The 15,621-nt window shown below is 34.8% G+C and overlaps 1 protein-coding gene and 1 pseudogene across 1 annotated transcript in view; one reads left to right on the top strand and one right to left on the bottom strand.

The window, feature by feature from the left end:
- The window catches only part of SLC15A2 (solute carrier family 15 member 2), a 45,061-nt gene extending 29,859 nt beyond the window's left edge, over positions 1 to 15,202 (top strand). The window contains exons 13-22 of the mRNA XM_049785891.1: positions 104 to 192; positions 1,771 to 1,852; positions 2,883 to 3,017; positions 4,865 to 5,029; positions 5,175 to 5,221; positions 7,744 to 7,854; positions 8,985 to 9,081; positions 12,969 to 13,115; positions 13,633 to 13,737; positions 14,049 to 15,202. Of these exons, the coding sequence (XP_049641848.1) occupies positions 104 to 192; positions 1,771 to 1,852; positions 2,883 to 3,017; positions 4,865 to 5,029; positions 5,175 to 5,221; positions 7,744 to 7,854; positions 8,985 to 9,081; positions 12,969 to 13,115; positions 13,633 to 13,737; positions 14,049 to 14,225 (1,155 nt within the window). The 3' untranslated portion in view covers positions 14,226 to 15,202. The remainder of the gene's footprint in view (positions 1 to 103; positions 193 to 1,770; positions 1,853 to 2,882; positions 3,018 to 4,864; positions 5,030 to 5,174; positions 5,222 to 7,743; positions 7,855 to 8,984; positions 9,082 to 12,968; positions 13,116 to 13,632; positions 13,738 to 14,048) is intronic.
- LOC126026873 (uncharacterized) lies at positions 2,035 to 2,130 on the bottom strand (annotated as a pseudogene).
- Positions 15,203 to 15,621: the final 419 nt, after the last annotated feature.

The raw sequence follows: 15,621 nt of genomic DNA on the forward strand, positions 1-15,621 counted from the left end.
AATTAATATGACAAAAGTGTGTTTATATGTGAGAAAATATGAACTTGCTCACACTCTTGATAAAGGAACATTTTAACTAATCTCTTTTACCCTGGCATTATAGGTATTAAATCCCTTTCTGGTTCTTATCTTCATCCCACTGTTTGACCTTGTCATTTATCGTCTGATTTCCAAGTGTGGAATTAATTTCTCGTAAGTCCTCACTATACATTTGTTGCTCCAAATTGACTAAATTTTGCCCAGTTTGACAGATTTAAAATCAGTATTTTTCTGATTAATGGTAATTTATTTTGGTTTGTCAGTTTTTTCTTCTATAAATGCATGTTTAACAGTATAATATCTGTTTATTTATTTTTGTACATAATTAAAGCTTTTACTGCAAACTGATGATAAAAAATATGTTCAAGTTTCAGGGAAAGTTAAGATGAAGGGAGGTTAGGTGTCTTAACCAAGAGGTAACTTTTGTTTTTTCAAAATACCTAGTCTTTGATGACAAATAGTTCCTTTAAATTTCTCATTGTGCCAATAAAACAAGTAGTGAGAGGATATAATTGTCTCTAATTATTGCCACCCATGTGTGGGCAGAGAGGCCGAAAAATAAGGAGATTTCTGCAAACTGGCCTTGAATATAAAAGAAAGTCTCTGTTTAGAGACTTGTGTCCCTGCTGTTTTGAGTGCAGGAGAAAGTCTAAAGGTCAAAGAACCTATCTAGGCTGACAGTGCTACAAGCATTGCAACCGATCTCTTTATATGCTTCCTGATTTAATGATGCATGGACATTGCTATGCTATCTTTACTTGCTTCCTGATTTAATGATGCCATAGGCATTATAACTGCTACCTTTGCATACCATCCAAAGCAATGATGCCATGTACCTTGTGACTATTGTCTCTGCATACCAACTTGTTGCTGTAATGTCTATACTGTATTACCCACATTCTGTTTCCCCCCTAAAGTTTACCCTTAAAAGCCTAGTCCCTACCTTCAATAAATGAAGTTCATGGCTCTGACAATGCTTCCCTGTGAGTGGTTTGTGGTTCACAGTCTTCCCTCTCTTTCTTGGGTCTGGCCTGGAGGCCACGGACTGGAAGAGACCCTTACCCACCCTTGCAGTGCAGTTGTCAGGGGACCTGGTGCCAGAATCCTACACCTATGCAGTAAGATAAGCACTACTCCTGATAGGTTTGACCAAGGACCTTACAAGCACCTTCTAATGCCTGCTTATTAGTAATTGCCTCCTAGTAACTTACCATGACCTTTTGGTACTTATTTATTGAGACTTTAACTATAAATCTTTCCTTCATGGACTCTACTGTTTAGTAAAGCAACTACAATATGTGCAAGGACAATTATTATACAAGGTAAAATATGTTGAGTATCCTAGGAAAGGAAGCAACATGTCAGAAAAGTATAGAGAAGGGAGAGTCCCTCCTGCTGCCCAATAGCAAGGAGAAAATAAAAAAAGTAATAATAAATTACTTCTGGGATGTGGTATGAGTTCCACAAATATACTCATATTATATTATTTTTATTAGAGTATACTTAATAGAAAAAGTATAATAAATAAAGGTAGAGGTAGGGGAAATGTTGTGCATATAAAAAACAATTTATGTAATTTGAATACATGGAAACAAAAGGATCTGTCAGGAGAATTTCAAAATGTAATTTCAAAAGTAACGAGCCAAATCGGAAGTTTTTAATGGTAGGCAGGGGATACTTTTTTCTTTTGGTGTAAAGTCTACATGTCATTTTTCTATCTTTCTTCTGTAGATCACTTAGGAAAATGGCTGTTGGTATGATACTGGCATGTCTGGCATTTGCAGTCGCAGCAGCTGTAGAGATAAAAATTAATGTAAGTATCAAGATCTTAATTTGCAATGACGGCAGGATCAGGCCTATCTTGTTCACCTTTCTGGTATCATTGTTAATTCCCTAAGCCCTATCATAGTGCTTGTCTTACAGAACATGTATAATACATATTTGTGAATAGATATAGACCAAAAACAATAGTGCAAAAAAGGTCCACTTGCCACCAAAAAATTTCAAGAATTTGAGTGTCAACCTTGCGCAGGAGCCATGCTAATCTCTGTATCATTCCAATTTTTGTATATGTGCTGCTGAAGCGAGCACCCACCAACATTTTTTCAAAGTACAATGTAAAGGGAATCCCTAAACATTATCATAAAACAGATTTTGTGATTTATTTATAGAATTTTATTTTATTTTAGTTTTTGGGCCACACCTGGTGACACTTAGGGGTTACTCCTGACTATGCACTCAGAAATCGCTCCTCACTTGGGGTACCATTTGGGACGCTGGGGGATGGAACCGTGGTTCGTTCTATTTTAGCGCTTGCAAGGCAAATGCCCTAGTGCTTGTGCCACCGCTCCTGCCCCTCAAATAAATACTTCTGTGTCTTGAGAGTAGACTTAAGGAAGAGGAATCACTGAAATGTATAGAAGCTCTATTCGTATCTTCTGAGAAATCTCCATATTGTTTTCCATAGGGATTGAGGCAGTCAATATCCCCATTAGCAGTGGATGAGAATTATCTGGTAACTAAAAAAAAGGTCTCTAGTGATTTATTATGGGATACAGATCTATTTAATGTGTTACCAGATATTTAAATAAATATTCTTGGCAGATGATATAGCTGCTATTTAAGAAATTATATAAATGAGACCATAGTTAAATACAAAGGGAATTATTATTCCATTAAAATGGTATTTCCTTTCAAGCTATCTTTATTGTTTTCTAAGCTAGATATTTCTTTGAGTAAAGAAAATGTATCCTGAATCAGTGGTCTAGTCTGTCAGAAATAAGATTGAAATACGTGCTCTATTTTAATGGTTGGTTTATTTGTTGATGATTCTCTGTTTGAAGGAAATGGCCTCTCCCCGGGCAGGTCCACAAGAGGTTTTCCTACAAGTCTTAAATCTGGCAGATGATGAAGTGAAAGTGAAAGTTCTGGGAGATAAAAACAATTCTCTGTTGTCAGAGTCCATCAAATCCTTTCAGGTGAGATATGAACCTGAATGAATTCAAACACAATTACATTATATGCATCAAGGCAGCAGATTAATGTCGTGATTGAGAACATGTTCTTGTCGAGTCAAACTGCTCTAGTTCTAATCCTGGTCCTGCCACTACCTAAATTCTAAACTAAAACTCAGATTCACTAATTCAATTACAGCAATAAGTATAAAATTTTAAGTAGTTTGAAGGTTAATTATTATGTATATAATGTTTACTGTTGGGGACAATGTAAATATTGACTTGCCTTTTTTCATCACTATAAATATATATTTTGTGAAGTATTTTGAATATTAAAAATTTTAATAATAAAATTAATGTTATTATTTACAATGGAACATTTAATTAGAAATACTTAAAATTAAAAGATTAATATTAATTTTGAAATTTTATGTACCATATTTTCTGGCATATAACTTTTTAACCCATGAAAAAACTTCTTAAAAGTTGGGGGGTTGTCTTACACATCAGTATAAGGCATGCTGAAACTTACTCAAGTTCAGGACAAGTGATCTACCCCCCTCTTACTGACGTATCTCATCAGCTGCCAGGCGCCATCACTTAGTCCTCTTCTTGTCCTGATTCATCTTTCAGGGCACACAGAGGAGCTGAGTTACCAAGCGCCGCATCTCATCCAGCCACTGGGTATGTGGCTTTTCAGTGCTCAGTTGTCTGTTCAGCTTTTCCCAGAGGCAGAAGAGGTGCTCTGTCTCCCTCTCTCCCTCTAACTGTCCTATTAATCACTGCACTTCAGGCAGTTGCTCTTGGAGGAGCCCCCTCTTCCTGCTCTCAATGTAGATCACAATTAAAAACCACTGTTACTCACTACAAATGACAAATGTAAAATGATTGTTGGCACTCCAAAGTCTATCTTTATTAAGTATATACTGTTAATCTTTGAGAGTTCTACTCTTTCTCTTACGTTTTTAATTTCCATTTGGTGTACATTAAAAGAGAGGTAGTCTTATAAGGTGAATGTAGCCCAAACCCTATATTTTAACAGGAAAAACAGGGGGTCATCTTATATGCCCAGTCGTCTTATACACCAGAAAATATGGTAAATTAGTACATTAATAAAGATATTCAAACTTTTTATAATACATCGACTCTGAGATTTTCTTAATATTTCCAGGCATCATCTTAGATGACATTTTGAGAATTTTTTTTTTTTTAGTTTTTGGGTCACATCCAGCAGTACTTAGGGATTTCTCCTGGCTCTATGCTCAGAAATCGTTCCTGGTAGGCTCTGGGGACCATATGGGATACCGGGAATCGAACCTATGTCCATCCTGTGTTGGCCCCATGCAAGGAAAATGCCCTGTCACTGTGCTATCACCCCAGCCCCTGGAGAAATTATTTTAATAAACACATTATATTCCATTCTGTGAATATTAGTTTATTAAAATTTAATTATAGCACTTGATCCTTAAGAATATTATTATATATCATTCTATGATATATATTTACTCATAATCTAACATATACACATAATTATTGCAATGATTATTTTTTGCTTTTTTGGGGGAAGGAACACACCTGATGATGCTCAGGGATTACTCTTGGCTATGTGCTTAGAAATTGCTCCTGGCTTGGGGGACCATATAGGACCCTGGGGGATCGAACCGTGGTCTCTCCTAAGTTAGTGCATGAAAGGCAAACTCCCCATTGCTTCTGCCACCGCTCTGACCCTACAATGATATATTTTTATAAATAAAATTATTAGCTTAAAGGGTAATACTGAAATATTTGATGACGTCAGGTATCCTGAGATGTCATATGATTGTGATTTTATAGATAGGGTAGAAGGTGAATATGTCATATTATTTCTACAGAAAATGTCACCCTATTCCAAACTTCATCTGAAAACAAAAGGCCAGATATTCCATTTCCAACTGGAATACCATAATTCATCTATCAGCACTGAACATTCTGTGGAAGAGAAGAACTGGTACAGTCTGATAATTCGAGAAAGTGGAAAAAATATTTCTACCATGATGGTAAGTTGTAGAAAGTTATAGTTTTAAAATTATTGTCTTAGAGTATAATGTCTGGCTCATCTCAGGAAGGAAATGCCTGATGACAAAATTTTCTAATTATTAGATCTTCATGTCAACTATGATTCTTTTTTCCTTTTGATTGTAGGTGAAGAATGCAGAAAATGAAACAATGAATGGGATGACAGCTGTGAGGTTTGGATGCCAAAGAGATCTCAGACCATTTTTGAAGCTCCTGATCAGTGGAGCTTCAGATAAAGAGACTTAACAGTCTCCTAATCTTATATTGGGACATTTCTAGAATGTCAGGGTCATGATTATAAGAAAGCATTTTCCAGAATACTGAGTCAGATGGGATTGTTCTCTATTGTAATATTCAAAGATGACCCTGTGTCTGTGCCTCTGTGCTCCAATTCACACTTTTCTTCTGCTGTTCGCAAGAATACTTGTCTCTATCACTAGTGAGAAATCTACAAACAAGCAGATTATTGTTGAAAATGAGTATCTCTTATTGTTACTATGTTTTAAAACAGAATTATTTTTATTATAAGTTAGAGTTTTTATTATAAGTTATTGTTAAGTTAGAGAGGAAGAAAAATGAAAAAATCTGGTTGTATATAAGTATTTACATAAAACTGATACTTTATCTCTTCATAAATAAAGTTTGATCTAATTTATGCAAAAATTAGACTACTAGTTCTAAAAAGTCAACATTTTTCAGGGTCTGTAAATAATCCTAGGTTTTTCTAGAACTATCTATCTTTTTTTTCACATTCAAGAAATAATTTATTATAATTTTATAATTACTCTTTATTAAATAAATACATATATACAAATTTTATTTGGCCTATTACTGGCCTTAAATTGTAAATGAGGTTTGGACTGGACAACTTCTCATTCATCTTTCAGCCTTATTGATGAGTCTAGAAAATATTTAGACAGCAAAGAAAATAATTCCAAGATATGACTCACAGTCAATACATGGCATTTTCACATTTTATAGGTCTTGTATGCTACCATCACAAAGCAATACAGCAACTGAAAAACACAATGCCAATTTAGAATCATTTCTTTTTTTTAAAATAAAATAAAGACATCTGTTTTTAAGTCTTCTGGTGGGCCCCCTTTGAATTTTTTACCCTTCTAGATGAATTTTTGGCACATTTATATTTCTTTAGGTTTTGCCTCAGTCTGTAACTCATTCTCACTGTTGTTCCTATAAATTTATAAACTTTAGATCACTCTTCTCTCATCTAATAATTACCCCATTTTATCTTTTCTGGAGATTTTTTTTTATTATAAGTTAGAGAGGAATCATCATATAGAACATGTAAGGCATTTGGAGTTAGAAATATTTCTTTGAACCCAGATACAATTAGAGGTCTTCCAGACAACCTGGGACTATTATTGAGATTGGCTTCTAAGAAGTCTTTCGCCCTCTGTGTCAGAAATATGATGTTAATAATAAGATGCACATGCCTATGACCTCAAAATTAGGTGATTGCTGTTGAAAACTGAATTTTATAGGATAGTTCTTTAAATGAACAGTGTAATATTGTTAAAGGATTAAATAGTGATATTAATTTGCTTTTCAGTATGCTTTATAGCAAGCAAATAGCTCAAAATAAGTAAGGTAGGATTCCTTTGTATCAGAGAACTGTAGCAACCTCCAAAAAGGATAAACTGTGGTAATTATGAGAAAAGAGTGATCTAAAGTTTACACATTAAGAAGAACAACAGTGAGAATGAGTTACAGACTAAGGCAAAACCTAAAGAAATATAAATGTGCCAAAAATTCATCTAGAAGGGTAAGGGATTCAAAGGGGCTCAACAGAAGACTTAAAAAGATGATTCTAGAAAAACCTAGGATTATTTACAGACCCTGAACAATGTTGACTTGTTAGAACTAGTAGTCTAATTTTTTCATAAATTAGAACAAAATTTATTCGTAAGGAGATAAAGTTTTATGTAAATACTTATATATGACTAGATTTTTTTCAAATACTTCTATAGGTTTTTTTAATTATAGGACAAGTCTCTCATTTTTCAAAAATTAAAGATATTTCTTAATTGAATCATCATGAGATGCACAATTACAAAGTTTTTGAGTTTCATGATTGAGTTTCAGTCATAAAGGGTTCAATACCCATCCCTTATTCAGTGCACATTTTGGCTACCAATATCCCCAGTTTCCCTCATACCCTCCCTGCTGCTTGCCTCTATGACAGATATTTTTCTTCTCTTTCTATATCTCTCTCATTTCTTTTAGATACTGTGATTTGCAATATTGTTACCAAAGGGACATCATACATATCACTTTTCCTCCTTTCAGCACCCAGTTTTTATTCATTGAATAGTTATTTTTTATTATTAATCTTAGTTGATGGATACTACAATCATAAGAGAGGAAAGAAGATTAGTGAAGTAGTCCAGACTGTTTTGATAGTGTCTTGATAGTATCCATCCCAACTATAGCTCAGATAGAAGTATGGACTACAAAAAAAGTAATACCACAGTAAGAGGAATGAGAATAATACTACTGATTAACTCTTACATGTGAGTTCTTTCAATTAAAAGCATTTATCATGAAGATTCTTTATGCCAGTAACTGTTTAGAAACTGGGATATGGTGGTAAACAAAACAAGAATGCTAATCTTTTATAAGGTATCACCTTATGGAAGAATGTGTCTTATTTGTAATACTGTCTTTGCCCTAGGTTTATTAACTCTTTGCATAAAAAAATTCATATCTCCCTGGATGAAGATACCTCTCTCAGTATTGAAGAAGACTATGGTGTATCTGAATACAGATTTGTACAAGGAGGAGAGTAAGAGAATTATTTAAACAAAATCAAATAATATTTTGAGTACTTCTTTTGCATATAGATGGAGGGATTAGGTATGTTTCAACTAAATGAAAGTACACATGTACTGCTTTGTTTTTAGTCTTCTTCCCTCGGTCTCTCTTTTTATTAAGCTCAGATATAATTTTATCACAATCATTGTAAAGTCCAACTGTGTAGTTAATGAGGGTGTCTCTGGGAGGTTTGAAAAGTTTACTATTGGATCTTATTCCTACACTTTGGCATCTCTGGTGAGCTCCTCATTAATTTATATTTATCTTTCTAAGGTTACTAGTTAACACTGTTCAACTAATTCATAAGACTTAGTTGGAAAATAATAAGGCTTTCGTGAGAAAATGCACTTAAAGTCAAAAGAAGGTTATTTTATGCCTTGTTTAGTTAAGTATAAATAAAAAACAAACAAACAAGCAAAGAAGATTGAGGCAGGAAAACCTAACATGAATTTCTAGATTTTATCTCTTTAGAAAAAAACCCTGTATTTTCAAGTTTAGACTCAACATCAAGAGAGATAGGTTAACTCTTTAACTTGGAGCTAGAAATGTTATTCAAGCCGGAGTCAACAACAATGAAGTCATGAGACCCAAAATTTAACAAACAACATTTAAAATGACCTATTATGCTGGCAGGCTAGTTGGTGTTCATATAGAATGTACTCTGGGAACATTAGTGGAGGGAGATTGCCACTGGTAGTGGGATTGGTCCTGAAACATTTTATGCCTGAAACTCAACTATGAAGAACTTTGTAAATCACAATGGTTTCAATAAAATTTTTTAAACTTTATTTTACTGAAACCATTGTAATCTACAAAGTCCTTCATAGTTGAATTTCAGATATACAGTAAGTCAGGACCATTCCCACCATCAGTGTTGACTTCCTCCACCAATGAACCCAGAGTGCATCCTGCATCCTATATACCACCTTCCTTTGCCCCCTGGCCTGCCAGTATAACAGGCTCATTTACGTTTAGATTGTTAAAGTTTACGACTCTTGATTCTATTGTCATTGGCTTTGGCTTAGATATTTAGTTCTGTCTTTATGAAAAAAAAATTTTAAATTGTGATATTTGATCTCAATTAAACTTGTCCTGTTTCAGATACCCTGTAGTACTCTGTAGAACAGAAGATAAGAACTTTTCATTGGATTTGGGTCTTCTAGACTCTGGTGCTGCTTATCTGTTTATTATTACTAATGTAAGTAGATTCTGGCCATTTCTACTCTCAATTTCAACATATATTTACATTTATTTATGTGTATATATATATATCTACTTGCATTTTTATGTTCCCTAGATTCAAAGAAGACTGCACTTAGAACCACATACTTATTTCTAGTATAAAATGACTTTATTTGCCATGATTTTGGAATATCTACTAAAGTCTCAATTGAGATTGTTAAAAGATATAAAATCAGCAGTACCAATAGAGTCCAGGGTCATGGGAGACATTGTTTTCATTCATTGCTGTAAGAATCAAAGGAAATAAAGTTATTCATGTTTTCTTGATTTACTTCATATGAGAGTATCTTAGCTTCCTGAAAAATTATCTATTAGCATAACAAATATGATAACTTGTCATCAATATCATAGAAAATGCTAATCTTTGTTAGGAGTCAAAGTTCTAGTAGGTCAGAGCTAAGGAGTGTCCTGTTAGGAAAACTCACCTGAAGCAAATAGTTCTAGTAAGGTCAAAGCTAAGGAATGTCCTGTTAGGAAAACTTACCTGAAGCAAATAGTTCTAGTAAGGTCAGAGCTAAGGAAACTACTGTTAGGAAAACTTACCTGAAGCAAATTTCTCTAGGCAGTAAAACAATTATAGATGTTTTACTAGGCTTGAGGGTCTTACTTGTCTTGTGACAAGGAGACCTTGGAAACATCCTGACCTTTCTGAGAAAGGAATGTTGACAGCTTATTGTACATTTTTCTGTGATTTAATAGCTCCTGTTATCATGAATATTTCTCCTGCCCATATTTGCTAGTCTATAACCTATTTAAGGTGCTTATGCTGTCTTAATAAACGGAACCTTCCCATTCTCTCTCTGTCTCTGTGTCTCTTTGTCTGTCTTGTGTTTATTGTTTGTCTTTGTTTTGTGTTAACTTGCACATTCTCCCCCCCCCCAGAAATACCCACGAGAAAAGTGTCCCACGGGTCCAGCAAATCTTTATACAAATTTGGAGAGCAATTAATTGGATCCATCAAAAGCAGTTGTCTTAGTGATCAAGTCAGGATGCTACATATTTTAATCAGTGGCTTTAGTCATTTTTATTAACATGTGTCTGGAATGTTTTTATTTGGATCACCATTAGCTGATATTTATCAGGCCTCCAGGATGTGGACACATGCACCCTCCAGTTCTGGAAACTTCTCAGACTAATTCCTTTTTTTTCTTTTTTTGAGAGAGAGATTATTCCTTCTTTATAAGGAATTTCTTTTTTTAACTTTATTTATTGATTGATTGGTGGGCCACACCCAGTGGCGCTCAGGAGTTACTCTTGACTCTGCACTCAAAAATCACCCCTGGCAGGCTGGGGGACCATTTGGGATGCCGAGAATGGAACTGGGTCCCTCGAGGGTCGACCACATGCAAGGTAAATGCTCTACCACTGTGCTGTTTCTCTGTTTTTTTTTTTTTTTTGTTGTTGTTGTTTTTTGGGCCACACCCGGTAACGCTCAGGGGTTACTCCTGACTATGCGCTCAGAAGTTGCTCCTGGCTTGGGGGACCATATGGGATGCTGGGGGATCGAACCGCTGTCCGTCCAACTCTAGCGCAGTCAAGGCAGGCACCTTACATCTAGCGCCACCGCCCGGCCCCATGTGCTGTTTCTCTGACCCCTTTATAAGGAATTTCTTTCTTGCCTTCTGGGACTCTGATTATTTTTAGATTTATCTCAAAATTATATATATATATATATAAAGCACCTCTTTGAGGAGCCAGTGATATGATTTAGTGTTAGAGTGTCATCTTTTAGTGTTTGAGGCTTCAAACTCCACTACCAAAGCCATTTTTTATATCAATTACAATTCCATGCCATTTGAGTCTGGTGTCATAACCAAAGTGTCTGATATCTGGCACACACTGCTATTAAAGTGTACCACATTTCATAAAGGAAAGGGAAGAAAGAAAAGTGAATATCCTTTTTTTCTGAAATTTGAATATATAAAATTTAAGTAAAATATGACCAAGCTCATGGAAAAATTTAGCTTCACTTTTTATTAGTGAAATGCAAAATGTAAACACAAAGAAATATCATCTACTTCCTCAGAGAGATTTTTTTACATGTCTAAAAATTGGAAACAGCATTATGGTTGTAGAAAAAGGAACTCTCAGAGACTCGTTAGTGAGAATATAAGCTGGTACAACTTATATGGAAAGAGAATTCTTAAAAATACTAGGACCAACCAGATATATGATCACTAAGTAGTTAGCTAGACATAGAGGGGACCTCTTATTCTAGCAGCCCGGGGGTCAGGGTGGGGGATAGGGGAGGCAGGATGGGAACAGGGGTGGAGGGAGGGCAAATTTGGTGATGGGAATTTCCCTGATTCAATGTTAATATGTAACTAAAATACTACTGTGAAAGATATGTAAGCCAATATGGTCAAAATAAAAATTATATATATAAAACAAACAAATAAATTAATAAAAATAAAATAAAATAAAAGATAAAGGGGCTGGAGCGGTGGCACAAGTGGTAAGGCATCTGCTTTGCCCACGCTAGCCTAGGATGGACCGTGGTTGGATTCCTCGGTGTCCCATATGGTCCTCCAAGCCAGGAGCTATTTCTGAGTGCATAGCCAGGAGTAACCCTTGAGTGTCACCAGGGTGCCCCCCCTCCAAAAAAAGATAGAAACAATGTGATATAACAATGACACTTAGATGCTTACTCAAAGTACATGAAAACACTTATTGGGAAAGCCAGGAGCTATTTCTGAGTGCATAGCCAAGAGTAACCCTTGAGTGTCACCGGGGTGCCCCCCCCCCAAAAAAGATAGAAACAATGTGATATAACAATGACACTTAGATGCTTACTCAAAGTACATAAAAACACTTATTGGAAAATAAGTATACACTTCTATGAAATATAATTCACAATAGCCAGGGCATGGAAGTAACCCAAATGTTTACTGGTGGACAGCTGGATAAAAATGTGATATAAGAATTCAAAAGCTATTAAAAGCAATGAAAATAAATGTTTTGTGGTGCTGGGAATTGAACACAGGACCTCACATATGCAAGAGCAGTGCTCTACAACTGAATTACATTCTCAATCAAAAAAACTTTTTCTTGTATATCATAGTGGATGAAAATTGAAGTGATTATGCTAAGCAAATAAGTCAAAAGTGAAAACAGGTTAAAAGATAGCTCAAAGGGTTAGTGCTCAGGTTTTTCAAGAAGGATGCCTAGATTTGATTCCAGGCACTACATGCCTCCCCCTGGTACATTAGGAACAGCTGTGGTGCTTGTTCTTAGTAAGGAAAATTATGGCAATAATTATATTGAGAATATCAGGTATTATATGTTACAGAATTTTAAACATTAATCAAGAAAATATTTAAAGATTTCTAAGAAAGCAATTCTTCCAGCTCAAATAATTTTCTTAAAATAAAACTTTAAATGGAAATGATTAGAAGTATGCAGTTAATTTATACATAATATGCAGATAATTGAATGAGGATTGAATTGAAAATTGAATAAGATTTTATGAATAATCTTTATGAAAATTGATTATATAATTTAGATACTACTTTATATAGGATCAAAATATCTAATAGTTTAAAATGGTGAGACTCTAAATTACAGAATCAATCTTACCTGCCATTTTAGTACTCTGTCAACAATAATATTTGATAGAATCTTGGCTATTCAATACTATCAAATACTATATAATAGAAATCAAATATTATGTCAACTACTATACAATATTATCCAAAGTAATTTCAGAATGCTTAAATTGTGTAAAAGTGACTCATTTTTAAGTAACAAAAGGATTCATATAAAACAGAGTAGTTGGGTATAAATCAAAATTCATAAATATTTACTCAGTGTGTTGACAAGCCCATTTATTCTTTCCTTACTAAGAGAACCAGTGAAGGTCCTCAGGCCTGGAAGATGGAAGATATACCCACCAACAAAATGTCTATTTTATGGCAGCTACCACAATATGCCTTGGTTACAGCTGCAGAGGTCATGTTTTCAGTCACAGGTCTTGAATTTTCTTATTCTCAGGTAGGTTTATGCAAGTAGAAAATAAAGCTGAAGGGGATGGTGAATTTTTTATCCTTGACACTGTCTTAAATAGATATGTGACCACAACCAATACCACCATAATATTTGGTTCCTTATCTTTGGGGTTCCTTATATATGATCCTTAATAAAGATCTGCACTTCTGTGATCTAGCAACTAAATCAAACTATCTCTCTTGCAATTTTGGCCGTTCAATCTGGTATAACATTAAGCAAAGAAAAATTATTATCTTTTTAATGCTAGATATGTAGAAAATAACAATAATAGAACTTATCTCTTAGGACTTAATGGAGGTTATGTGATAAAATAAATTAAAGTATATGAATAAAATCTTCATTTTATTATTTCTGTTAATCCTTAGTTGATGTCATAGCTAAATTTAGCAGAACAAGTTAGAATCTGGAAGCTTAGTTTCTAAGAAAAGTTTTCTGAATGAATACATGGGGGCATGTAGGTATTGTGGTGAGTAGTTTACTCAAAAAATTGTGTTTTCTCTAGGCTCCTACCAGTATGAAATCTGTTCTTCAGGCAGCCTGGTTATTGACAGTTGCAGTTGGGAATATCATTGTTCTTGTTGTGGCACAGTTCAGTGGCCTGGTACAGGTATGGATCTGAGAAAAAACGGGGGTTTGTGTCTACTTAAGATTTTCCTTCCAAATACTTACCTTATCTTCCCACATTGTCTATTCATTGCTGTAATGAGTTAGGTATATACAAACTTTGTCAGGAAAATATTCATGTAAGTGGAAATACTAACCCTGTGAAAAGTAAGGATAAGTTAGTGAATACAATTTTCTAACAAACTTTTCTAAACAACAACTCTGACTTTGCCTCTTTCCAATACTAATCTTATGACGATCCTTTTAATTCCAGGTCTTCTGTATTCTTTTCATGTATTTAATTTGTTCCTACAGTGGGCTGAATTCATTTTGTTTTCCTGCCTCCTTCTGGTGGTCTGCCTGATCTTCTCTATCATGGGCTACTACTATGTTCCTGTGAAGTCAGAAGATATTCAGGGAGCAGCAAGTAATCAGATCTCTCATACCAAAGGCGATGCAATCAACCTGGAAACCAAGAAAACAAAATTCTAATGGCTTCATGGAAATTCCCTGATAACAATTCCTGACTCTGGTCTGGCCATCAGCCATCTGAAAGACTTTTTCTAATTGATTAAGATACTAAAGTAGTAACATAGCTGAATTGATCCCCTCTACATTTTTTTCCAGTTATAAAGGCAGTTCTAGGACTTGTTTTTTCAGTACATTAAATAATAAAGTTTCTGAGATTCTGTCTTCCAATTTCTCTGTGAATTTGGTAAGGCTTGTTTATTGCTGCTGAAACCCATTTTATGTTATCAAATGACCATGAAAAACAAACTTGGGATATATGTTCGGGGTGTATATAGACTTGGGATAAATTCTTCCAAGTATGCAAAGTTTATAATGCAAATTACTTTAAATGCCTTATTATCTCACTTTTGAGGTCTGGTTTTCAGGGCAAAATTTCAGATTTGCCAAAAGCTGATATTTATGTTCTGTTCACAAAGATAAATAATTAATATGTCTCTTGTGATGTTAACTCAGGTGCTGGTTTTCCAGATGTCCAGATTTAAAAAGATCTTAGTAAAATGTTATGTCCTGGTACTAGGTGACAGATAACATTTTACTAACAGGAGAATATATACCTCTTTTGATAATTTTAGTATATAATCTATAAACCCTAACATCTTATTTTTAGTACGTATTAATACAGCTACATAAACCAAAAGAAGATTAAACATTGGTTAACATGGTTCTAAAAAAACCAGAACAGATATAGATTATAAAAATTGTGATGTGCCATTCTTCTGCTGTGCATCTTCTTTGCACTACATACAGCATTTCTGCCTAGATTATACGTATTATGGAAAATTGTAAAACCTAATTATAATATTAATATTATATATTTTCAATGTTGTTAGCCAACTTTGTCATAAACTCTATTATGTCTTAATTGAAATAAATATTTAATAACAAGAATATCTTTATGAATACAGCATATTTTTATTATTATAATCTTCAAAATCAAAATTAGTGGCTCTGTATTGAGTTTATTTTTGTTTTGTTTTTTTGTTTTTTGGCTTTTGGGCCTCACTCTTTTTTTTTTTTTTTTTGGTTTTTGGGCCACACCCGTTTGACGCTCAGGGGTTACTCCTGGCTATGTGCTCAGAAATCGCCCCTGGCTTGGGGGGACCATATGGGACGCCAGGGGATCGAACCGCGGTCCTTCCTTGGCTAGCGCTTGTAAGGCAGACACCTTACCTCCAGCGCCACCTACCCGGCCCCTTGGGCCTCACTCTTTGATGCTCAGGGGTTACTCCTGATTATGCACTCAGAAATCACTCTTGGCTTGGGGACCATATGGGACACTGGGGGGTTAAACGGCGATTCGTCCTAGGTTAGTGCATGCAAGGCAAACACCCTACCACTTGCACCACCACTCCAGTCC

Source organism: Suncus etruscus, chromosome 13 (genome assembly GCF_024139225.1).
Source record: "Suncus etruscus isolate mSunEtr1 chromosome 13, mSunEtr1.pri.cur, whole genome shotgun sequence".
Lineage (NCBI taxonomy): Eukaryota > Metazoa > Chordata > Mammalia > Eulipotyphla > Soricidae > Suncus > Suncus etruscus.